This window comes from Phoca vitulina, unplaced genomic scaffold (assembly GCF_004348235.1).
Source record: "Phoca vitulina isolate PV1807 unplaced genomic scaffold, GSC_HSeal_1.0 scaffold2, whole genome shotgun sequence".
NCBI classification, from domain to species: domain Eukaryota; kingdom Metazoa; phylum Chordata; class Mammalia; order Carnivora; family Phocidae; genus Phoca; species Phoca vitulina.
The window spans coordinates 74508090-74534412 of NW_022589705.1; the positions used below are offsets into that span (position 1 = coordinate 74508090).

At 37.4% G+C, this 26323-nt stretch overlaps 1 protein-coding gene and 2 pseudogenes across 7 annotated transcripts in view; 1 reads left to right on the forward strand and 2 right to left on the reverse strand.

Annotated features, from left to right (window-relative positions):
- Positions 1–273: 273 nt before the first annotated feature.
- On the reverse strand, positions 274–3528 carry LOC116638773 (annotated as a pseudogene).
- Positions 3529–8258: 4730 nt separating this feature from the next.
- On the forward strand, positions 8259–9145 carry LOC116640494 (annotated as a pseudogene).
- A 9693-nt stretch (positions 9146–18838) lies between these two features.
- ZMYM1 (zinc finger MYM-type containing 1) overlaps positions 18839–26323 on the reverse strand; it is a 46576-nt gene continuing 39091 nt past the window's right edge. For 6 of the 7 annotated variants that reach the window (XM_032388197.1, XM_032388201.1, XM_032388194.1 and 3 more), the window contains 4 exons: positions 24307–24460; positions 22402–22539; positions 22178–22218; positions 18839–21631 (listed from right to left, as the gene is read on the reverse strand). In XM_032388197.1, coding sequence (XP_032244088.1) covers positions 19331–21631; positions 22178–22218; positions 22402–22539; positions 24307–24460 — 2634 coding nt within the window. In that variant the 3' untranslated portion in view covers positions 18839–19330. The remainder of the gene's footprint in view (positions 21632–22177; positions 22219–22401; positions 22540–24306; positions 24461–26323) is intronic. The other variant, XM_032388210.1, reaches the window with a different exon arrangement.

Sequence of the window (26323 nt, forward strand, 5' to 3'; positions counted from 1 at the left end):
TCTGTTGTATTTTGTTGCCTTTGCTTTTGGTGTCAAATAAAAAAAAAAATTGCCAAGACCAATGTCAAAGAGCTTACCACCTATGTTTTCTTCAAGGAGTTTTATCACTTCAGGTTTTACTTTCAAGTCTTAAATCCATTTTGAGTTGATTTTTGTGTATTTAAAGTATGTGTATATTATAGGATCTAAGTGTTTTGTAATGGGAGGTCCCAAATTTTACCTATCAAAACAGGTCTTAGGATTCTTTTGGCGTCATGTTGTTTCTGTAGCTAACTACTGAACTGTTCTTTTTTCAGAGACGTAGATACCATAAAATATTTTTCTGACATCCTTGTTTTCAACTGTTGTGGCTTGCTGAATCAAAGAAGCTGAATTTGATAGAAGTTCAGTGTCCTTTCCTTCAAGAATTAAGTCATCTTTCTGGGCTTGAGATACTGAACAAGGAACACCTGGCCTCATATGACACCTGCGGATATATTTTTCACCCAAGAAATCTCAGATTTCAAGAAAAGACTGGTTCTCCTGAATAATAAGCTTAATAGGGAAATAGGCATACACAATCTGATTTTGTAATGGAAGCTCAGTGTGATACCCATGGATCATGTTCTGTTAATGAAGATCATGGGAATAGCAGACAGTTCGTATTTCCCCAGAATTTGTCAGAGTTTCTTCTTTTTCTTTCCAAGGAGATTGAGTTCTACATTGATGTGATTGAAGTCCCTCCATAGGATTCTTCTGGGGACCTGCACAATAACTGTGTGTCCTTTCAGAGTAATGTTGACATTTTCTGGAATGTTGATAGTCTGATTGAAGAGTCTTCAGTCTTGTAGTAGATGTGGGAAAGACTTTTAAAGTCTATTTTTTTTTTAAAGATTTTATTTATTTGTCAGAGAGAGAGAGAGAGAGAGAGCAAGCACAAGCAGGGGGAGTGGCAGGCAGAGGGAGAAGCAGGCTTCCCGCCGAGCAGGGAGCCCGACGCGGGACTCAATCCCAGGACCCCGGGATCACGACCTGAGCCGAAGGCAGACGCTTAACTGACTGAGCCACCCAGGCGTCCCTAAAGTCTATCTTGTTAGGCATTTTTAATCCACCCTTTTTAGCATTTATATATCCCTTTCTCTAATCTGGGAAATTTAAAACATTTTTTAAAAATCTGTACTTAAGGGGCGCCTGGGTGGCTCAGTCGGTTAAGCGTCTGCCTTCGGCTCGGGTCGTGATCTCAGGGTCCTGGGATCAAGCCCCACATCGGGCTCCCTGCTTGGCGGGAAGCCTGCTTCTCCCTCTCCCACTCCCCCTGCTTGTGTTCCCTCTCTCGCTGTCTCTCTCTGTCAAATAAATAAATAAAATCTTTAAAAAAAAATCTGTACTTAATTTGAACCTTACAAAAAGTTGGAATAAGAATAATACAAAGAACATCCATATATCATCATTTACTCAGTGTCAACTATTGATAACATTTACTCCATTTACTTTATCATGAGTGCTCTCTTTCTGTGCATACAGGTATATATTACACATGTAATACTATTTTTTAGAAAAGAACTGCTTGATTGTAGTGCTGTTTTGGAAAATTATTTCCCCCCACCCCTTTCTGGAATACATTTTATACAGAGGTTATTTCTACTTCTATTCTTCATATCTCAACTTTCTTTCACTACTTCCATTTCTTTATGCTTCCTCTTGCTTTTCAGGACAATTGCTTAATCTGATATCTTTATCAGGTTATTATTATTTTTTTGTTGCCTATAGGCTTTCTGTTGTCCAACTCCCTCTTTCTCCCCAATTTTTCCCAATCTTTTTATTGTGGTAAAACACACATAACATAAAATCTATTATGTTAACCTTTTTTTTTTTTTTTTTAAAGTAGGCTCCACACACAACGTGGGGCTTGAACTCATGACCCCAAGATCAGGAGTTGCATGCTCCCCCAACTGAGCTACTCAGGTGCCCTTATCCTAACCATTTTTAAGTGTATAGTTCAGTAGTTTTAAGGCCTTCATATTGTTGTACAACCATCACCAGCATCCATCTCTTTTCAAGTCAAAACTGATACTACCCATTAAACAATAACTCCCCATTCCCTACTTTCCCAGACCCTTATAACTACCATTCCACTTTCTGTCTCTATAATTATGACTACTCTGAGTACCTCACATAAATGGAATCATACAATATTTGTTTTTTAGTGACTGGCTTATTTCACTTAGCACAATGTCCTCAAGTTTCATCTATGTTGTAGCATGTGTCAGAATTTCCTCCCTTTAAGGCTAATAATATTTCATTGTATATGTACACCACATTTTGCTTATCTATTCATCTATTGATGGACACTTTGGTGCTTCCATGTTTTAGCTATAAACATGAGTGTAAAGGTACATCTTCAAGACCCTGCTTTTAGTTCTTCTGTGTGCATACCCAGAAATGGAATTCCTGGACCATATAGAAATTCTACTTTTAACTTTTTGAGGAACAACCATACCATTTCCATAGAGGATATACCATTTCACATTCCCACCAACAGTGCATAAAGATTCCAATTTGTACACATCCTTGCCAAAACTTGTTAATTTCTCTTTTTTTTTTGTTTTTTTCAATAGACATCCTAATGGGTGTGAGGTAGTTTCATTGCAGTTTTCTTTCCTTCCTTCCTTCCTTCCTTCCTCTCTTTCTTTCTTTCTTTCTCTTTCTTTCCTTTCTTTCTTTCAAGTAGGATCTACACACAACGTGGGGCTTGAACTCATGACCTGGAGATCAAGAGTCACATGCTCGGGCACCTGGGTGGCTCAGTTGGTTAAGCGAATGCCTTCGGCTCAGGTCATGATCCTGGAGTCCCGGGATCGAGTCCCACATCGGGCTCCCTGCTTAGCAGGAAGTCTGCTTCTCCCTCTGACCCTCCCCCCTCTTGTGCTCTCTCTCATTCTCTCTCTCGCAAATAAATAAATAAAATCTTAAAAAAAAAAAAAGTCACATGCTCTACTGACTGAGCCAGCCAGGCGCCCCATCACTGCAGTTTTGATGTTCATTTCCCTAATGATTTGGTGGTATTGAGCATCTTTCGATGTGTTTATCAGCTATTTATTTATCTTCTTTGGAAAAATGTCTATTCAAAACCTTTGACCATTCTTGAATCTCATTTTTTGTTGTCGTTTTAGGAGTTCTCTATATTCTAATATTAATCTCTTATTATATATATTAATTGCAAATATTCTCTGTGAGTTGCCATTTTATCCTGTTGAAGTCTTTTGATGCACAAGATTTAAAAATTTTCATTAAATTTGTCTATTTGTTTCTTTTTTAATATTTTATTTTTTAAGTAATCTTTACACTCAGTGTGGGGCTTGAACTCATGACCTCAAGATTAAGGATTGCGTGCTCTACTGACAGCCAAGAGCCCCTCTATTTCTTTTTTTGCCTATGCATTTGGGGTCATATCCAAGAAGTCATTGCCAAATCCAATGTCATGAAGCTGTGCCCTATGTTTTCTTCTAAGTTTTATAGTTTTAGGTCTTACCTGTAGGTCTGATCCATTTTATGTTAATTTTTATTTGTAATGTTAGGTAAGAGTCCAACTTCATTCTTTTGTATGTGTATATCCAGTTTTCCCAGTACCATTTAAAGAAAAGACTATTTTTTTCCCTTTGAATGGTTTTGGGAATCTTGTTGCAAATCATTTGATCATAAATGTGAAGGCTTATTTTTGGAGTCTCTGTTCTATCTCATTCTTCTATATGTCTGTCTTTATGCTAGTACCATGCTGTTTTGATTGTTGTAGTTTTATGCATGTTCCAGTTTTCCCTGTTATTGACTTTTTTCTTTTTAAGAGAGGGGGAGAGAGAGCAGAGGGAGAGGGAGGAGAGAGAGAGAAGTCTTAAGCAGGCCTCACAGTGTGGAGCCCAACATAGGGCTCATTCTCACAACCCTGAAATCATGACCTGGGCTGAAATCAAGAGTCAGACACTTAACCAACTGAGCCACCCAGGTTCCCCCTCTGTTGCTGATTTCTAACTTCATCTCATTATGGTCAGAGAAGATTCCTTTTTTAAAATTTTTTTAGAAAGATTTTATTTATTTATCAGAGAGAGAGAGAGAGCACAAGCAGGGGGAGTGGCAGGCCAAGGGAGAAGCAGGCTCCCCGCTGAACAGAGAACCCAGTGTGGGACTTGATCCCAGGACCCTGGGATCATGACCTGAACCAAAGGCAGATGCTTAACTGACTGAGCCACCAGGCGCCCCAAATCAGCTGAGTCTTAATTGTGGCCTAACACATGGTCTGTTCTGGAAAACATGTACTTGAGAAAAATGTGTATTTTTTTGTTGGGTAAAGTGTTCTGTGTATGTCTATTAAATATAGTTCTGACTTACTGTGTTGTTCAAATCCTCTATTTCTTATCTTCTGTGTGGTTGTTATATCCATTATGGAGATCCATTAGGATATTGAAGTTCCCATCTGTTATTGTAGAACCATTTCTCCCTTTAATTTTGTCAATTTTTGCTTCATAAGTATTTTTATGTTGTCATTATGTGCATAAATGTTTACAGTTGTTATTATCTGCTTGCTGTATTTGACATTTCCATTAATATATGTACTTGTTTCTTGTAACCTTTCTTTTTTTTAAATTTAAGAATTTTTAATTTTTATTTATTATTATTTTTTTAAAGTGAAGCTCTACACCCAATGTAGGGCTTGAACTCATGACCCCCTAGATCAAGAGTCATTTAGGGGCACCTGGGTGGCTCAGTCATTAAGCGTCTGCCTTCAGCTCAGGTCATGATCCCAGGGTCCTGGGATCGAGTCCCACATCGGGCTCCCTCCTCGGCGGGAAGCCTGCTTCTCCCTCTCCCACTCCCCCTGCTTGTGTTCCCTCTTTTGCTGTGTCTCTCTCTGTCAAATAAATAAATAAAATCTTAAAAAAAAAAAAAAGAGTCATTTAAACTCTATTCTGTCTGATATTGTATAGCCACTACTGTTCTGATTTTGTTGCTATTTGCATAGAATATATTTTTCCATTTTTCCACTTTCAACCTGTGTCTTTGAATCTAATAAGTTTTTTTAGACAGCATATTGTTGCATATTTTTAAAAAAGCCATTCTGCCAGGGTGCCTAGGTGGCTCAGTCAGTTAAACATCCAACTCTTGATTTTGGCTCAGGTCATGGTCTCAGAGTCATGGGATTGAGCCCCACATTGGGCTCTGTGCTCAGTGTGGAGTCTGCTTGTCTCTCTCCCTCTGCTCTTCCCCTTGCTCTCTCTCTCTCAAATAAATAAATAAATAAAATCTTAGGGAAAGAAAAAAAGCCATTCTGGGGCACCAGGGTTCCACAGTTGGTTAAGCATCTAACTCTTGGTTTCAGCTCAGGTTGTGATCTCAGGATCGTGAGACTGAACCCCATGTTGGCTCCACACTCAGAACAGAGTCTGCTTGGGATTCTCTCTTCCTCTCTCCCTCCCCCTCCCACTTGTGCTCTCTCTCTCAAAAATAAATTAATAAGTCTTTTTAAAAAATGTATTAAAAGAGAAAAAGCCATTCTGCCAGTCTCTGTCTTTTTGTTGGAGAGTTTAAACCATTTATATTTAAAATAATCTAGAAAACCATTTCCAGCTTATTCACTTCCCTTCCCATCTTCCTAGAAAATCTGGTCTGTGTAAACAGGGAGTACAATAAGAGTCAACACCATTTCCTAGAAATAATGTAAGAACGGATGAGGTCATGTAAATAAAAAACTTACTTTTTATTTTTCTCCTTTTTAATGTTCCCAGTAGATGGTAAGCACTCAACAAAATGGTACTTAAAGGGCACCTGGGTGACTCAGTCGGTTAAGTGGCTGACTCTTGAATTCAGCTCAGGTCATGATCTTGGGGTCCTGAGATCGAGGCCCCCGTTGGGCTCCACGCTCAGTGGGGATTCTGCTTGAGATTCTCTCTCCCTCTCCTGCCCCTACCCCAACCAGAGCACTCTTGCATGCTCTCTCTGAAATGAGTAATTAAATCTTAAAAAATAAATAAATAAAATGGTACTTAATACTGATAATTGTAAGTTGGAATTGCAAATATCCTAATTCCTCTGCCCCATTTTTGATTAATTGAATTCATTTGGCAAAAATCAAAATCATCTCAAATCCAACTCTCCATCTAATCCATACATATTGACTGCTCTCTTTAAATTCTGTTTCTTAATCTCTAGGGATCCCTCTTTGCTGCCCAGCAATCACATACTTTTTCTTTAATCCATTAAAATCTATTTCATGTCATATCCTCTTTCTTCAAATGTCTAGTGCCTTTTCTTTTGTCTTCATTTTCAGCAGATAACCTTGCTTCTTATTTCACTGAGAAAACAGAAGCACTCAGAAAAGAAGTTCCACAAGCTTCTACAGTCCTATCTCCTGACCTACCTACATCTATGCCTGTATATTCCTTTTCTTCTATCACAACGGATGAACGATCCATATTTCTAGCTGTGGCCAACTCCTCCATTTGTGAACTAGATCCCCTCTCCTCTCAAAGATGACTCCAGTAAATCTTTCTCTTTTCTACACATTATCTAACACTTTCAAAGTCAGTATATATTTGACCTATTTGCTTAGTTATGGTTTATCACCTCCCACTAGAATGCAAGCTCCATGTGAGGTGGTATTTTATTCTGTTCAAGGATAAATTCCCAGTAGCTATCTGGCACATATTGGGTATGCTCAATAAATATTTTTCTGCTCTTATTTGATAATATTGTCTAGTATTTTAAAAGTTTATACCTCCAGAATAGATTGAAAAAGAAAGAAAAGACATACCAGTTAGAAATGAATAAATTGTCCTTATTTGCAGATGACAAGGTCTATGTAGAAAATCTCAGAGATTTTTACCAAGAAAACCTCCTAGAACAAAGTGAGTTCAGCAAGTTTGCAGGATATAAAATAAATACACAAAACCCAATAGTATTTCTTCATATGAACAATGAAATGAAATGAAAATGTAGAAACCAAAATGAAAAACGGTACCATCTACAATTTCTCAAACACAAAATGGATTTTTCTCTCTCTCCCTCCTTTCCTCCCTCCGTCGCTCTCCCTCTCTTTCTTTCTCTTTCATTTTCCTTCCTTCCTCCCCCCACCCCTTGCCTAATTGCTCTGTCTAGGACTCTTGAGTAGTAGCGGTGAAAGTGGGCATTTTTACCTTGTTTCTGAATTTAAGGGGAAAGCTCTTAAGCTTTCCATTGAGTGTAATGTTAGCTGTGTGTGTGCTTGTGTGTTTTTTTTTTTTAATAAATGCTTTTTGTCATGTTAAGGAAGTTCCCTTCTATTTCTAGTTTGCTGAGTGTCTGTGCCTAACTGATTTTTTTTGACAAAGATGTAAAAGAAGTTCAGTGGAGGAAGGCTAGCCTTTCAAAAAACGATGCTGGAGCAATTGGATATCCATAAGGGAAAAAAAAAGAATTCTGACCTAAATACAAATGTTATCTCAAAATATTTCACAAACTTAAATGTAAAATGTAAAAGTATAAAACTTTTAAAAACAAAAACGTAGGAGAAAATCTTTGGGATCTATGGCCTGGTAAAGAGCACTTAGTTGTGACACCAAAAGCACAATCCATAAATGGAAAAATTAAGGACAAATATGTAGCATATATAAAGAATTCTCAAAGTTCTACAATAAAAACAATCATATTTGAAAACAGGCAAGAGAATGAACAGACATTTCATCAAAGAAAATATACACATGACAAATATCCACATGCAAATGTTTTCAATATCATTACCCTCAGGGATATGCAAATTAAAACGAGATAGAATTACACATCTACCAGAATAGCTAAAAACAAAGTCGTGACAACACCAAATGCTGCTGAGGATGCAGAGAAACTGGATCGCTCATACATTGCTGGTGGGACTATAAAATGGTATAGTCACTCTGGAAAAGTTTGGCAGTTTCTTTTTTTATTTTTATTTAATTTATTTTTAAAAATTTTATTTATTTGAGAGAGAGAGAGAGAGAGAGAGCATGAGAGAGATCATGAGCAGAGGGGAGGGATAGAGGGAGAAGCAGACTCCCTGCTGAGCAGGGAGCCTGATACGAGGCTTGATCCCAGGACCTGAGATCATGACCTGGGCTGAAGGCAGACACTTAACCGACTGAGCCACCCAGGTGCCCCAAGTTTGGCAGTTTCTTATAAAACCAATTGTGTAATTACCATACAACACAGCAATTGTACTCTTGGGCATTTAGACTAGAAAAATGAAAACTTATTCCCTGCCTCCAGGTTCTGAGATGATGTCGAAGGTCTCAGAGCTCTATGATGTCACTTGGGAAGAAATGCAAGATAAAAAGAAAATGGAGAGAAGAAAACTCACGAAACTGAGCAAATTATGGAAGTTGGAGAGGAATTAATTAATGAATATGCTTCTAAGCTTGGAGATGATATTTGGATCATATATGAGCCAGTGATGATTGCAGCCCTAGACTATGGTCGAGATGATTTGGCATTGTTTTGTCTTCAGGAGTTGAGAAGACAGTTCCCTGGCAGTCACAGAGTCCAGAGACTAACTGGCATGAGATTTGAAGCCACGGAAAGATACGATGATGCTATACAACTATATGATAGAATTTTACAAGAAGATCCAAATAACACTGCTGTAATAAAGCGTAAGATTGCCATTTCAAAAGCCCAGGGAAAAAATGTGGAGGTCATTTGGGAACTGAATGAGTATTTGGAACAATTTGTTGGGGACCAAGAACCCTGGCATGAACTTGCAGAACTTTATATCAATGAACATGACTATGCTAAAGCAACCTTTTGTTTAGAGGAGCTAATGATGACCAATCCACACAACCACTTACACTGTCAGCAATATGCTGAAGTTAAATATACCCAAGGTGGACTTGAAAACTTCAAATTTTTCAAGAAAGTATTTTGCACAGGCCCTGAAACTGAACAACAGAAATATGAGAGCTTTGGGCTTTACATGTCAGCAAGTCATACTTCTTCTAATCCAAAAGCAAGTGCAAAAACAAAAAAAGACAACATGAAATATACTAGTTGGGCAGCTAGTCAAATAAATAGAGCTCATCAGTTTGCAGGCTGAAGTAAGAAGGAAACCAAATACTCTCTTAAGGCAGTCAAAGACATGCTGGAAACACTGCAGATCACCCAGTCTTAAGGTTTCAAAGTCCTTCACATTACATTTCACAACTGCACAACTGAACTTACTGGCCTATGAATTATTACTAAATGCCTAGTGCTATTTATAGACTAATTTTTTGTTAAGAGGGCAATTGTAACAAATGTTTACATAAACCTAAAAATGCCTTTTATTGCTAAGCAGGAAGATGGAGAAAGTCCACAGAAGAGAGATTTAACAAGATTCATTTTGATTGTACATCATTCTCTTCATATCACACATATATAATGTCTTTTAAACCACAACCTGAGGTAGAAATTCCATAAATAAATCATGTGATTTATTAAACTTGCAAAAAAAAAAAAGAAAACTTATGCTCACACAAAAACATGTATACAAATGTTCTTAGTGGCTTTATTTCTAGTAATCCAAAACAGGAAAAAATCCAAATGTCCTTCAATGCATGGACTGTTAAACAAACTGTGGTACATTAATAATGCTACTCAGGGATAAATAGGAACAAACTTGGACAGATTTTAAGGATATTATGCCAAATGAAAAAAGCCAACCCCAAAGGCTACATACTGTATGATTACAATCATTCTTGAAATGACAAAATTATAGAGATGGTTAATAGGTTAGTAGTTGTCAATGGTTGGGGAGAGGAAAAGGGAGAGTGGAAGGTGGATATATTTATAAAAGTGTCATACGAGATTGTTGTATTGATCGAACTGTTTTGTATCTTGATTATAGTGGTGACTACAAGAATCTATACATGATAATATTGCATACACACAAGTACATGTAAAACTGGTACACCTAAATAAGATAGATTGTGTCAGTGTTTGATTTCCCATTGTGATATACTGTATTATAGTTATGCAAGATGTTACCATAGGGGAAAATTGGGTGAAAGATATGTGTGATCTCTATTATTTCCTACAACTTAATATGAATCTACAATTACTTAAATATAGTCTAATTTAAAAATATTACATAAGATTGATAGTTGGTAGATTTCTGATATTTTTGGGAGCAGTGCTCCTAATATTGTAATTATTGGCTGGGTCTATCCATATATTAATACTAATATTACCTATATTTTGTTAAAGAAATAACTTTTTATTCCAATTTTACCTATGTTTTAAAATCAGGTACAAGGGGCATCTGGGTAGTTCAGTCGGTTAAATGTCTGACTCTTGACCTCAGCTCAGGTCTTGATCTCAGGGTCTTGAGTTCAAGTCCCACACTAGGCTCCATGCTGGGTGTGTAGCCTACTTAAAAAAATAAAAAATAAAATCAGGTACAAATGTTAATGCCTTATAAACAATTTTATAGTATTTATTGATACTACTTTCTTAACTTGATATATTACTTTGTTGTCTTTCATTAGTAAGTTTTCTAATATTTTTTTAAAAGATTTTATTTATTTGACAGAGAGATAGCGAGAGCAGGAACACAAGCAGGGGGAGTGGAAGAGGGAGAAGCAGGCTTCCTGCCGAGCAGGGAGCCCGATGCGGGGCTTGATCCCAGGACCCTGAGATCATGACCTGAGTCGAAGGTTGACGCTCAACGATTGAGCCACCTTGGCAGCCCAAAAGTTTTCTAATATTGAAACACCTTTACATTCCTGGCATAAACTCCAGTGGGTTTATCATTTAAAAAATTTTTCATTATAGGGGCACCTGGGTGGCTCAGTTGGTTAAGCAACTGCCTTCGGCTCCGGTCATGATCCCAGGGTCCTGGAATCGAGCCCTGCGTCGGGCTCCCTGCTCGGCAGGGAGTCTGCTTCTCCCTCTCCCTCTCCCTGCTACTCTGCCTGCTTGTGCTCTCTCTCTCTGTCAAATAAATAAATAAAAATCTTTTTAAAAAATTAAAAAATATTCATTATAGAAAACTTCACATACAAAAGTTGAGTAACAATACAGTGAGTCCCTATGTACATATCACCTAGATTCCACAACTAGGAAATCATGGCCAATTTTGTTTCATCTCAACCCTACATCCTCCTCCTCCACCAAAGTATTTTGAAGTCCCAGATTTCATATAATTTCATTCACTAAGAGGCAGTGACTTTTTAAAAAACACATAAGCACAATGTCACTATTATACCCTCATAATGAACAATTCTTTAATATTATCAAATATCCAGTGTTCACATTTATTTTAAGTGGGATCCAAGTGAGTTTCACATACTGCAATTTGTTGACATGCCTCCTACCTCTCTCTGTCTCTCTTTTTTAAAGATTTTATTTATTTATGTGTGAGAGAGAGCGAGCATGAGATGGGGGAAGGTCAGAGGGAGAAGCAGACTCCCCGCTGAGCAGGGAGCCCGATGTGGGACTCGATCCTGGGACTCGAGGCTCATGACCTGAGCCGAAGGCAGTCGCTTAGCCAACTGAGCCACCCAGGCGCCAGACTCCTATTTCTCTTTTAAAGTTATAGAATCTTCTGTCATATCTTGCTTTTTCCTTGCAAGTTTTTGTTAAACTATTGTTTATTCTGTACAGTCTCCCAGGATTTGGGTTTTGCTTGTTATATCCCAATGATGTTTAATATGTTTCTCTGACCCCGTCTTTCCAGAAATGAGCAGTTAGATCTAGGTTTTATTTATTTATTTATTTATTTATTTATTTATTTATTTATTTTTAAGGCAAAAGATTCATTCAATCTGAAGAGAAACCAGAGTATTAGATCTAGGGTCTTGATGAAATTAAAGATTGAATTATTTTGGCAAGATTACTTCATGGATGGTTCTCTATCAGCCAGGAGACTGAAACCACATGAGTTATTTGAATCATTGAGCTAAGAAGGCACAAAGAGAGCACTAAGGTGTTCTAGAAGCAGCAATTCCTGGTAGCTTCTACCACCTCTAACTGTTAGCACTTGGCTGGGGGGTGGGGGGGGGGAGAGAAGAGGTTGGAGTTATTAATCCTTAAAAGCCTGGAAGAATCCTGTGGAATTGAAATTCAGACCTCTGAGGGGATGCACTGCTCAGCTGGTGCTGATGTCCATTGGGAAGTATATAATGCCTGGCTTCCTTTAATGACAGTAGCAGTCATGGATGATCACCGCCTAGATCTATTAATTCAAAAGAGTGATATTCTAATTTTATTATTCCTTCTTGATACTTGTAAAACTATCACTCCTCATGTTAATGCCCCTCCAATCAATCTAGTTATCTGAACCACATTCTCTAGTAGATTCCTTAGGTCCAGGGATCATGGAAACAAGGTTCCATGAGTTTGCATATTGACGATAGTTTGCCTGTGGTTTTGATACTTGAAAGTCAATTTTGTGGGGCGCCTGGGTGGCTCAGTCAGTTAAGCGTCTGCCTTTGGCTCAGGTCATGATCCCAGGGTCCTGGGACTGAGCCCTGCATTGGGCTCCCTGCTCAGTGGAGAGTCTGCTTCTCTCCCTCTTCTTGCTTGTGCTTTCCCTCTTTCTCTCTCAAATAAAATTTTTTTAAAAAGTCAATTTCAGGGCACCTAAGGTGGCTTAGTTGGTTAAGCATCTGCCTTTGGCTCAGGTCATGATCCCAGGGTCCTGGGATGGAGTACCTCATCGGGCTCCTTGCTCAGCGGGGAGCCTGCTCCTCCCTCTGCCTGTCACTCCCCCTGCTTGTGTGCTCTCTCTCTCTCAAATAAATAAATAAAAAATCTAAAAAACAGGGCAACTGGATGGCTCAGTTGGTTAAGCGACTGCCTTTAACTCAGGTCATGATCTGGAGTCCCATAATCGAGTCCCGCATCGGGCTCCCTGCTCAGCAGGGAGTCTGCTTCTCCCTCTGACCCTGCCCCCTCTCATGTTATCTCTCTCTCTCTCTCAAATAAATAAATCTTTAAAAAAAAATCTAAAAAATAAAAAATTTTTTAAAAAGTCAATTTCGTTGGTTATAAAATCCTGAGTAAGTTTGTTACTTCATTGTCTTCTGGCATAGAATGTCATTATGAAAAAACTATGAAAATAATCAGATTTACCTTCCCTTATAAGTGTCTTGGCTTTTTGGCCTGGATTCTCAAAGGAATTTTTTTCTTTAAACATTAAAAGTATTTTTGGCCATGACTATTCTGGGTCACATTCTTAGGCACACAGTTTATCTTTTCAGTACACAGCCTTTCTTTCTTTAAAGATTTATTTGAGAGAGAGCAAGCGAGCACGTGAGTGGGAGGAGGGGCAGAAGGATAGAGAGAGAGAGAGAGAGAGAATCTTAAGCTGACTCCCCACTGAGCACAGAGCCCAACTCGGGGCTTGATCCCATGATCCTGAGCTGAAACCAAGACTGAGCCACCCATGGGCCCCAATACATAAAGTCTTTCTAATTTCAGGCAAGCTCCCTTGAATTACAGTGTATTGGCCAGGGTCCAGTAAGGACAGAGAAGCCATATTAGTTATTTGAGCAGATGGAATATGAAAACAAATTAACTAAGCATAGAGCTAAGTAGGTTACTGAAAGAATAAAAAGAAAACACCAAAATGTCATAGAAGTAGCAGCTTAGATTCTCAGGGATGAGAGAACAAAATAAAGGAGATAGGAGTTAAAATTTAGAGGGACCTCATGGAGCTGAGTCAGACATCTGAGGAAGGATGCTGGTGCTGGTTTGAGCTTGGGCTTAAGACCCAGAGCCCTGAAGAGGGCGTGCTGGTGTCTCACAGGAGGGGCATGATTAAAGTGGTTCTGTAAGTGTTGTGAAAATTGCAACTGGAATGAGGTCCTGCTAGGGAAGGAGGTGGTGCTTCCAGAATGATGTAGCATTGCTGGAATGATGCTCACAGCCACAAGCAGACATACAGCCCAGGAAGCAGGAACAGATTCTTTCTCCCTCATGCTTGCAGCTGTCCTCTAGTGCCCCCTATTGGTAGAGGCTAACACAGATCCAGCTAGAGGAGAACTGCTGTGGTTTGGATGTCCAGCTTTATCATCACCAGAGACAGAATGGTGGGTGTGGAGCTGAGACAAAATCTAAATAACTGGCATACAGTTTTTAGTATTTGTCCTTTTCAATTGCTTTGGATTACTGTGTATTTTTAATATTCTTTTCCATTGGCTCAATTTCTTCTTTGAAGATTCCTTTTATATGGATATCAAGTCTTCTATATTTGATAACTTTCTCTTGAATCCTTTTAAAGTCTTTTTTTTTTTTTAAAGATTTTATTTCTTTGAGAGAGAGAGCGAGCATGAGCAGAGAGGAGAGGCAAAGGCAGAGAGAGAAGCAGTCTCCCTGCTGAGCCGGGAGCCCAATGCAGGACTCGATCCCAGGATCCTGGGATCGTGACCTGAGCTGAAGGCAGATGCTTAACTGACTGAACCACCCAGGCACCCTAAAGTCTCTTGTTTTGATGGAAAACATTTTCTTCCCTTCCATTCTCTTTTTCTTAGGGATTATCAATTGTGTCTTATTGACTTTGGAGTCCCTTCTAGTTTTTTTTTTGTTTTTTTTTTAAGTAGGCTCCATGCCCACAGTGGAGCCCAGCACAGGGCCTGAACTCACAACCCTGAGCCGAAATCAAATCGGACACTTAACCGACTGAGCCACCCAAGCACCTGAGTTTTCAGTTTTAAAGTGATTTTTTTCCCTTTAATTTCTAATGCTTTGCTGAATTGTCACTGATCTTTTAAAATCTTTCATCCACTTATCTGAGCTTTTCTAATTTGTTTATAGCTTTCATAGCTTTCTTAAATTCTTATAGCTTGGATTAAAACAATTTTTAGGTTTTATAAGGATAACTCTGTTCTCTATTTTTGTATTAAATTCTACAATTCTGTTGTTCACTTCTATGTGAAATACATTTTCCTGTACTTTTAGGGAAGTAAAAAGGACAAAAATAACTTTGCTGGCCTCAAGACTCATGAAATTCTATTATTTTCACAAAATTACCTCATATTGAGATTCTGCTTCCTCTGATTCTCTCCTTCATTTCAATCTGTACATTGTCTTTCCTCTGTCCCTACTATCCCTGTCCTAATAAAATTGTTGTCTACAGCCAGCAGTTTCTCCTTAATTGAGCTGTTTGGGAATAAAGCTTGTATTTGTTAGTTTCAAAAGTTCCTAAGGACCAAAACAAAACAAAAAAAACAGAGTTCATAAGGACCTAGACTACTCTATCATCTTCAGAACTTAGCACAGTCTCCTCAAATTCACCAGCTGACATCTGTAGGGACCTTCTTTTTGGGCTACTGTTTCCTAATTAGCCTGCCATGCTTTCTAGTGGAAACCTGTTTATTTGGGAGATTTCTTAATTCTCAAAGGGTATCAGATGCCCCACTGCTTTTCCTCCATGGCTTTCTGAACAGATAGCCAATACCATTCAGGTCTATGGATTGCCTTTGAGTTTGTCACTACCTAATCTTATTTTGGGACCATGGGGATACATTGTCACCAAGATTTGTTATAGATGTTGTGCATGGATTTCTGCTTCAGTGGATTTGGGGAAATTAAAAAACTATACTGCTATTTCTGTGATCTTCCATTCTTTAATGCCCTTCTGGTAGTTACTCTTTTATTTGGGAATATTTCTGATAATAGTTTGTATAAGAGTTAGTAGAGCACTGTGATTGAGAGCATGGGCTTTGGAGTCACACTGCCTGGACACAAATCCTACATTCACCATTTACTCTGTGATCCATAACCTTTTTGTCTTTGTTTCCTGTGTAAAAAGATAGGTTGTTGAGAGATCTAAATGAAATATTGTATGTAAAGCACTGAACAAAGTACTACATTACATAGTAGGTATTCAACCAAAATAGCCGTTTTAATTACTGTAGTTTTCTTTTTCAGGTCTAGGACTTATGTTACTGTCTTTATAGGAAAAAAAGTAAAAAACAAAATATTTGAATATTTAAAAAGTAAAAAAACCCCAACCTCTTGAAATTAATTCCTGGTTCCATGACAATATAGAAACTACAACTGCAAACAGCTAGAAAATAATGAAAATGAGAAAAACACATGGTAGACAAAGGTGACTTCCGAGGACAGTTCACAGCACTAAGCACTTTCATTACAAAATTGAAAAGAATGAAAATACACGCAAGAAGCATCCAATACTAGTGGTTAACTAACCGCCTTCTATTTTGCTTTTTTTAAAAATTTTTTAAGTATTTTTTTAAATAAGATTTATTTGACAGAGAGAGAGAGAGAGCAGGAACACAAGAGGGGGAGTGGGAGAGGGAGAAGCAGGCTTTCCGCGGAGCAGGGAGCCCAATGCGGGGTTCAATCCCAGGACTCTGGGATCATGACCTGAACCGAAGGCAGATGCTTAACAACTGAGCCATCCAGGCGCCCCTTGTTTTCTTTTTTAAAAAAAGGTAAAGCAGAAATCAATGAATTAAAAAAAAAAGAGTAAAATGATAATACCAAATGTTGGTAAGGATGTGTGGAACAAGAGAGACACTCAGATAATGGTGGGAAAGAAAAAATTAATTTAATTAAACTGAGGTTTAATTAAAGTAGAAGATGAACACAGCCTTTAACCATCAAGTCTACTTCTAGGTAAGTACCCTACAGCAGACCTTCCCAACCGGTATGTCAGGGATTGGTGGTTGGGTAAGGCCTTTACTGGCCACAGCTTCCAAAGTCTCATCTTTTATCCTAGTGCAGCCTATATTCTTTTCTGTATTATCATCTATCTACATAAAGAACTGGTGAGCAACCTCTTCTAGTATCTATCTTGGATCACCACATTAGAAAGCTAAATTTCATTGGGAGTCAGGGCCTTATTTTATTCTCTGCTGGGTCTCCACAGTTAGAATAGCGTCTAGTATATAGTACTTGCTCAAAAGTATTTGTTGAATGTGCAAATGCATACCACATATACAAATGTTCACTGGAGTATTATAAAAGTGCAAAATCAAAGAGTATAAAATGTCCATTTAAATAGAGAAAGAATGAACATGTATATTCATACAATGGGGTATTATTCAGCAGCTAAAATTAATAAACTAGAAATCCATGTATAAATTTCAAAAACATTGAGTGAAAAAAAAATTACCGAAAGGTATGTACAATGCAACTTAGAGTTTTATATAGTTTATAAATATGAAACAAGGCTATCTTTTAAGTATAAAATTAAACATGCATGGAAAGAAGCACAACAAATAATCATTGCTTCTGGGGAAAATAGAAGAGGAATGCTATCAGTAAAAGATTTGCAAGGGAGCTTCATCTTGCTCTGTAATATTTCTGAAATAAAAATCTGGAGCATAGTAAAATATTAGGATTTATAGGATTAAATGTTACTTGGTATGCTCTTTGTATTTTTTATGTTAAAATCAACCATAATATTTTTAAAAAGTAGGATTGATAAATAAATCTAAGAATGTGTATGAAAAACAAGTAAATAAACCACCGGTTGGCTAATCAAGCAAGAAAGCATGTATACAGAAATTGTCGAGGAAACTTAGTATACAGAAAAAATTAAAAAAATACTTTCTATACCTTTACGTAAATACGTTTTCAAAAAAGCCTAAGTAAAATGCTCTTTCTAGAAAAATTACAATTAAGAATTGAGGAGAAAGAAACAGAAAGGGAGAAGTGGCAGAGAAATATTCCTAAAACAAACAAAATTCTAGGCCCAGATACATCTACCACTAAATTCTTACAAGCCTCTGAGGGACAGATTTTCCTTTATCACCTGAACCTTTCTAAAGTATAATGATAGAAAGAGTCTCTTCTTTTTGGGTTATTTAGTCATATTTTCATAAAGTAGATTAAGAATTCATATTGCACCATCTATTTGTGTCAACCAAAACCATAGTCGTGTTTATTTTTATTTTTTTTTATTTTTATTTTTTTTTAAAGATTTTATCCATTCATCCGACAGAGAGAGACACAGCAAGAGAGGGAACACAAGCAGGGAGAGTGGGAGAGGGAGAAGCAGGCTTCCCGCCGAGCAGGGAGCCCGACGTGGGGCTCGATCTCAGGACCCCGGGATCATGACCCGAGCCGAAGGCAGACGCTTAACGACTGAGCCACCCAGGCGCCCCACCATAGTCATGTTTAAACGTGACAGTTCACAGGAAAAGGAAATACTAATGGCTCAAGTAGATAACCCAACCTTATTATTATTATTATTATTATTTTAAAAGATTTTATTTATTCATTTGTCAGAAAGAGAGAGACCATGCGCACAAGCAGGGGGAACGGCAGGCAGAGGGAGAAGCAGGCTCCCTGCTGAGCAAGAAGCCTGATGCAGGACTTGATCCCAGGACCCTGGAATCATGACCTGAGTTGAAGGCAGACGCTTAACCGACTGAGCCACCCAGGCACCCCATACCCAACCTTATTCTGAAGTGAAAATACAAAATTCCACTGGGATTGATACCAGACTGGCAAAGATCAAAATGTTTCAGAACACTGTTTATAAAGATTCAAGGAAATAGGCAATCTCACACATGGGTGGTGGGACTGTAAATGGGCATAATCCTTATAGAAAGCAATTTGCCAGTATCTATCAAGAATAAAAATGCATAAATCTTCTGACCTAGTAATTCTAATTTAAAATTTTACCTTACAGTAACTCAATCATGTGCAATATGACCTATGTACAAGGTTATTATTATTATTTTTTATAGATTTTATTTATTTGGCAGAGAGGAGGGCACAAGCAGGGGGAGCGGCAGGCAGAGGGGAAGGGAGAAACAGCCCGCCCCCGCTGACCCTGAGCAGGGAGCCCAATGTGGGGCTTGATCCCAGGACCCTGGGATCATGACCTGAGCTGAAGGCAGACGCTTAACTGACTGAGCCACCCAGGCCCCTGTACGAGGTTATTAAATGCAGGATTATTTATAATAGCAAAATACTAGAAAGAATTGAAATGTTTATTGTTAGGGACTGCTCAAATATATTATGGTACATTCATACAATGAAATTTTATGCAGTTGTAAAAAAAAAATCAAGAAACTCTTTAGTACTGATATAGGACAATCTCAAAAATACGTTAAGTGGACAAGTTGAAAAACGGTGTGCACTGCAGAGTACTGTCTGTGAAAAATATCTCCAGGAGGATATTTGAGAAACAGATAACACTACAGGGAGGGGGAACTGGGTACTAAAAAGAGGAAGGAGACTTTTCTCTTTTCAGTCTGTTTTTTTGAATTTTCAATCAAGTGAATGTTACATGTTCTGATGAAAAAATTTTTTTCTTAGGAGATAAAATTTTGAAATAAAAAACAAACATTCCAGCAGAAATACAAAATTCTTTTGGGTAAATTCAAATTAGCAAATGTTATGTTTCTTTCATCTGATGGATAAACTTTTCTACAATTCCATTGAGTCTTTCAGGTTCCATCAGTTTATTCACCAATTCCTGCTCAACAGCCATTAGGGCCAGGCCGCTAAGCTTCTCCTGTCCCATGGTATGACATAAGTATGTTTGAAGACGGGGCAGTACAGAAAATGAATTTTCAGCACTTGAAGTAACTGGCCAAGACAAAGCAATATATAATAACTTTGATATGCAAGGAATGTTATTGTGAAGACCATGCTGAATAAACAAACAGCCAAGACTGATGAAGTTGATACAATCATAATCTATGACAAAATTGAGCCTTGCATATTGCCGATAAAATCTAAGCTCTGGGATGATGTCTGCATCAAGTTTATAAAATTCCTGGACATGTTTGGCTGTTGTTTCATTTAATGGTTCATTCCATTTAAATAATAGTTCTGAAATTTGCTTCATTTTACAATAATCAAACTCTGAAAAACATAATTTTAAATTATTTAATATAGTATCCAATCCTTGGTAATAAATATTAATTTTATATTGTTCTTCTGTTGAAGTAGGAAAAAACATCCTATCTGAATTGCCAAGATCTACTGTTTTCTGAATTTTTCTTCTTTTCTGAAAAGAAGGTCTTTCAACTTCAAAACCTTTACTGGTTATTTTTTGACATATTTCCTCTGCTCCATCCCAGATAGTTTTGAAATAGGCATCATTTCTTTCAGATGATAAACATTCCAAAATTGCTTCTATTTTTGAAGACAACGAAAAAATATCTATGGTTTCACTTTGAAGCTCTTTGGAAAGAATTCCTGTAACACTTAACACTCGATAAAGAAATTTCAAACAAAAGATAAATTCAAATTTGGAAACCAATATTAACAAATCACTCAATTCATCAGCCAAACTTGTGTTTGAAGAATGGCTTGATACAACTTCCAATGTTTCAATAATCTCTGGAAGGCCCTCAATCACAGACAGTAATATATGATCATGGACTGTCCAACATGATTGTGATGTATGTTTCTTGCATGTTTTGTTTTGACTTAGCTTACAAATGTTTTGAAAATTTGCAGACATTTCCCCAGACATATGAATAGTGTTGAACAAAGAGTTGAGAGTATTTAGAGCACTTCGGAGTTCTTTCACTTCTTTACAAAACCTAATTACTGCTAAATCCAAAAAATGCGCATAACAATGTATGTACAAAGCTCTTGGCTCTTCTTTCTTGAATTCTGCTGCAATTTTACTAAATTTTCCCCTCAAATTAGTGGTACTATCATAGGCCTGGCCACATATCTTCTTCAGATCAACTCCAATTTGCTGCAGGTAAGTTTTGATAATCCTATGTAAGTTAGTCCCAGTCATCTCTTCAATATCTATGAAACCCAAGAATCTTTCTTTAATTAAGACAGCCTTTGACATTTTTTGTGGGTATCTTACACAAACTGAAAGCTGTTTTTTCGTGGCACTATCAGTTGTCTCATCACATATTATTGAAAAAGCTGAGGAGGCATTGATTTCGTTCACAATATCTTGCAGCATTTCAGTCTTTATTATTTCAATAATATCATTTTGAATTTGTGTACTATTATAGAAGTCAACTTGTGAATTCATAAGTTGAAATATTTCTTCTCCTTTATCTTTTGCTCTGATTTCTAACAGTTCTAAAAAATTGCCTTTATTCACAGATGAAATCGATTGGTCATTTCCTCTTAATGGTAAACACTGCTTCCCAAGAAATAAAATATTTTCAATTATAAGCTTTAGGTACTTTTTATTTCCTTCAATCTGTTTTGAATGAATAGATAAATTATCATTGATGGCTTCATCAGAAAACTGGTATTCCCTCCAAAACTGCAATGACTTCAAATGCATTTCACTTTTTTCATGCTTTCTGAATTTTTCTAGAGTCTTTTTCCAATTAGAAATTCCTTGGGCTGCAAATGATTCTCCTCCAAAACTATAATTTTTTTGGCAGAACAACTGGCATGAATAACAGAATGTCACTTCCTTTTTAATACTGTTTTTCAAATGCTGGAAATTTGAACACCAAGATTTTTTAATGCTTCGTGACTTATCTTTAACTTTTTGTACTTTGGATGTAAATTTTGGGTGACATAGTCCATCACTTATTTTCACAGATTTCATATGGTATGTAGCATCTTGGTTTGACACTTGATCTTTTTGTACTTCTACACTGGACTCAACCATATGCTGACTGGGTATTGATGAAGATGGAGAAAGGCTTGGCTGTTCAACACTACCAGTTGCAACACCACTACTTGATTCACTGGGTAAACTCTTAGAAATGTTTGGGAGAAAAAGAGAAAAGCATTTGTTTGACAGTTTTCAAATGATTAAAATATCAAACATATCTATCCTAATAACACAATAAAATGAATGGGTGAGTTGCAATATTAGCTCCACTAGGGGGAAACATTAACAATTATTTATAATATAAAGTTGCAATCTAGATTCAGCATTAAATGTTCAAAGAATCTTTTGGTATATAATTGTAATAAAAATAATTTTTATTGCTCACGTGACCTAGAATATTGAAAAAGGTAATAAAGAACGCAGAGGAAAAACTACAACTAATAATACTTCTGTTTAAATATTCTTATTAATAATTTCAAGTCAAACCTGAGATTTGGGAAATTGAACGTGAATACCAAAAGATGTCTCTTGCTCAACTTTTTTGAGCTCTTGGATGAAAACAGGAATGAATATGCTCATATATATATATATGGACATACACACATATATATACATATATATATATATATATGCACAAAATATGCTTAAAAAAGACAAGACAGTGTCAAAAATATTAAGGACAAAACTTACATCTACAATGACATTTGCTGTTACTGAAGAAACTGTATCTGCTAAAATAAAAGAGTATCATCAATTCAAGATCTTATATGCAATAAAATATATGCTATAAAATAGGATAATAAACTACAATTGCTTATTTCATATCAGACAACAAAAACAACCTTAGAATATAGTTAGATTCATCAAGGATGGGAAAACAGTGTATATGTCAGGTATCTTTATATCAATTTTACCTTGTAAGACATCAGAGTTCATGATGGGTAGGGAAACGTGAGTATCTGCCAATGACACTATATTGCTTATAACTGGAGTTGTATCTTTCTTTGGAGAAAAGAGATCTGTTGAGGCATCATGTACCATGGAAACATTTACTGAAAAAAATAAAAAGATTTCTCAAAAACCAAGCAGAATCAGTCAATCAGAAAGCATTGTTTAATAACAAGTGTTTCAACAAACAATGAAAAAATCTAATAGCTTGGGGCGCCTGGGTGGCTCAGTGGGTTAAGCGTCTGCCTTCAGCTCAAGTCATGATCCTGGGGTCCTGGGATTCACCCCCGCATCTGGCTCCCTGCTCAGTGGGGAGCCTGCTTCTCCCTCTCCCTCTGCTGCTCCCCGCTTGTATACACTCTGTCAAATAAGTGAATAAAATCTTAAAAAAAAAAAAAAATCTAATAGCTTTAGGTATTATTGCTGGATATTGGAGTATGGCTTAAGGATAGCCAGGTTCTTTAGGATAACACATTAATAACCTTAAACTGATAATTTCCTTTTTCCATTTTTAAACATATTTTACCTTTGCATACAATTTCTCAGTTCTTTTAACCATTTGCTTGAAATTTCAAGCAAATCTTTACATGAAATTACCCATGAAGAACAGAAAAGAGATTCCTTTAGAATCTCCTAATGGTTATCATTTCTTTCATCATTTTTTATTTATTTATTTATTTTTTTAAAGATTTTATTTATTTATTTGAGAGAGAGAGAACGAGAGACAGAGAGCAGGAGAGGGAGGAGGGTCAGAGGGAGAAGCAGACTCCCCGCCGAGCAGGGAGCCTGATGTGGGACTCGATCCCGGGACTCCAGGACCATGACCTGAGCCGAAGGCAGTCGCTTAACCAACTGAGCCACCCAGGCGCCCCTCTTTCATCATTTTTTAAAATATTTTATTTTTTTAAAGTAATCTCTACACCCAACATGGGGCTCAAACCCATAACCCCAAGATTAAGAGTCACTCGCTCTACCGACTGAGGTAGCCAGGCGTCCCTAATGGGTATCATTTCTAACTCTTTCAAGATTCATAACCCTCAACATGAATGGAGCTACACTGGTATCTAAGCTAGTATTGCAAAGATTTCTATAATGAGCCAGTTTACATGATGTACAAGCCCCAGGGGCATCATTTACTTTATTATCTATGTAAATAGGACCACTGGTCCTATATGAGGCTCTTTGATGGAATACAAAGTTGGCCCTGGGTGACTTGTGTTTTTCTATTAGTGAACTTCCAAGTTATTTCCAACTAGTTCTATTTGCTGTAAAAAATGTAACTAATATTCTTGTTTTTACAAAGCAGGGCTAAGTACAAAATTCTATATTCTAACACAACAATCTTTACAAATAAATATTAAGTCTCTGGTTGTGAAGTAGGCTTCCTTTTATATAAAACTACTGGAAAACTTTTTTTAAAATGTAGGCTCCATGCCCAATGTGGGGCTTGAACTCATGACCCTGAGATCAAGAGTTACATGATCTATTGACTGAGCCAGCCAGGCGCACCTGAAAAACATATTTTTGCAAGGAATTTTGCATTGTTTTGACTTTCTTTTTTTTTTTAAAGATTTTGTTTATTTATTTGACAGAGAGAGACACAGCGAGAGCAGTAACACAAGCAGGGGGAGTGGGAGAGGGAGAAGCAGGCTTCCCGCGGAGCAGGGAGCCTGATGTGGGGCTCAATCCCAGGACCCTGAGATCATGACCTGAGCTGAAGGCAGACGCTTAACGACTGAGCCACCCAGGCACCCCTGTTTTGACTTTTAAGTCAGTTTAATTTCGAGATGAATCAAGGTTATAAATTAAAGGAAAGCAGTAATATTCTTCAATAGTTTCTAAACCTCTGATAACTGCTAAACAAACGTTACCTGTAGATGATTCCGTCTTAGCTTTATTGTAAGCAGAGAAACAATTAATAGAACAAAAAAGGTCTGTCTTCCCCAAGTCATTGGTGGTCTCAATCACTTCATCTGAGGGCTTCAATGATTTGCAAGGAACAGATGTAAGTGTTTTGGTTGGTTTCTGTTTAGAAATTAAAGTAATATTCATATTCCTGGTGTATGACATATATTGTTAACAAACAAAAATATACTCATCATTACGGCTCTTAGTTAAAATATAGCAAGTGATGATAATGAAGCCACATTTTTACACTTTCTTAAAAGCCAGAAAAAAATAATGAGCACTGGGTATTATATGCAACTGATGAATCACTAAACTCTACCCTGAAACTAATAATACCCTACACGTTAACTAACTTGAATTAAAAACAAACAAGAGAAAAAAAAAGGCAATACAGATTACAGTGACAAAAATGAAAGAAATAGATCAATCCAATAAATCACTATTTGTGTTATTTATCAGATAATATTAGTAGCAGCAGTAATACATATGCAAGCAATGAAGAAAGAGGTCATAGAATATGGTCATCATTCCAGGCAATCAAAGCCAACTGGATAAATAAACAAAAGTCTTACAATTATATCTCTTTCATCAATTCCACTTTGAATATTAACTCAGGAAAGCCTTCTATCGGTACTAAGGAGGAGCCAGAGAACGGCTGTGGGAATCACTGTTTCTCTAGGCTAACTTCATGTTTAAAATTGCAAGCATACTGCAAGAAAGTAGCATACAAGCAGTAAAATATATAGAATATAGTGCATCCAGGAAGCAGTAAGTGTGCAAAGGTAAATGATATAAACTGTGAGGCTTACCATCTACTGTTTCTACTGAAACAGGAACCATCATTCCTGGACTTATGGCAATGGTGAAAAAGAACTGCTTTTGGGGCATAAAGTACAAGGACAAATGAAAATATCTTATACAGGGGTGGCTGGGTGGCTCAGTCAGTTAATGTCTGCCTTCAGCTCAGGTCATGATCCCAGGGTCCTGGGATTGAGCCCCACATTGGGCTCAATTCTCTCTCTCAAATAAATACTCAAAAAAAAAAAAAAAAAAAAAAAAAAAAAAAAAAAACACATTTTCTTCCGTGAAAAACAAATTGGCAAAGGAACAATGAAACAAAAAACAGAGTATAACTTTGAAAATTCTTTTACACTTTACTAGTATGACTTTTTATCCTTTGAGAAGCCCTGGGGTGCCTGGGTGGCTCAGCGGTTAAGCGTCTGCCTTCTGCTCAGGTCATGATCCCAGAGCCCTGGGATTAAGCCCCACATTGGGCTCCCTGCTCAGGGGACAGTCTGCTTCTCCCTCTTCTCTGTCCCTCCCCATCCACTCGTGTTGTCTCTCACTTTCCCTCTCTCTCAAATAAATAAAATCTTAAAAAAAAAAAAAAAATTAAAAAAAAAGAAAGAAAGAAAAGATGTGGCTTACAAATGACCTATTTGAATTGTTCAGACTTGCTGAGAATCCTATCTTCAATTGCATGATTTTAAGGAAGAATTTATGGAGATAGAGTTGGGTCTCAAAGCATCATCTGAACAAGCAAGACAACCTCAATCCTACTTCATGAAAGGGGCTCAGACCACCAACTGCATTAATCTCATTTAGTCCACCAAAGCAGGACCCAGCTTCTCTGTTCTCAGAACCTCTCACCCAAGGCTCTCCTACCAGAAATAGGGGATTCTTTCTTTTTTTTTTTTTTAAGATTTTACTTATTTATTTGACAGAGAGATAGAGAGCACAAGTAGGGAGAGGGAGAGGGAGAAGCAAGCTCTCCGCTGAGCAGGGAGCCGGACGTGGGGCTCGATCCCAGGACCCCAGGATCATGACCTGAGCCGAAGGCAGCCGCTTAACCAATTGAGCCACCCAGGCGCCCCGGGGATTATTTCTCATTCAGAAAAGCATGTGACATTCTTGATTCATTTTAACCTTGCTTAGGTATAAGAAAACATAGAATTAAAAACACTGTGTGGAGCACCTGGG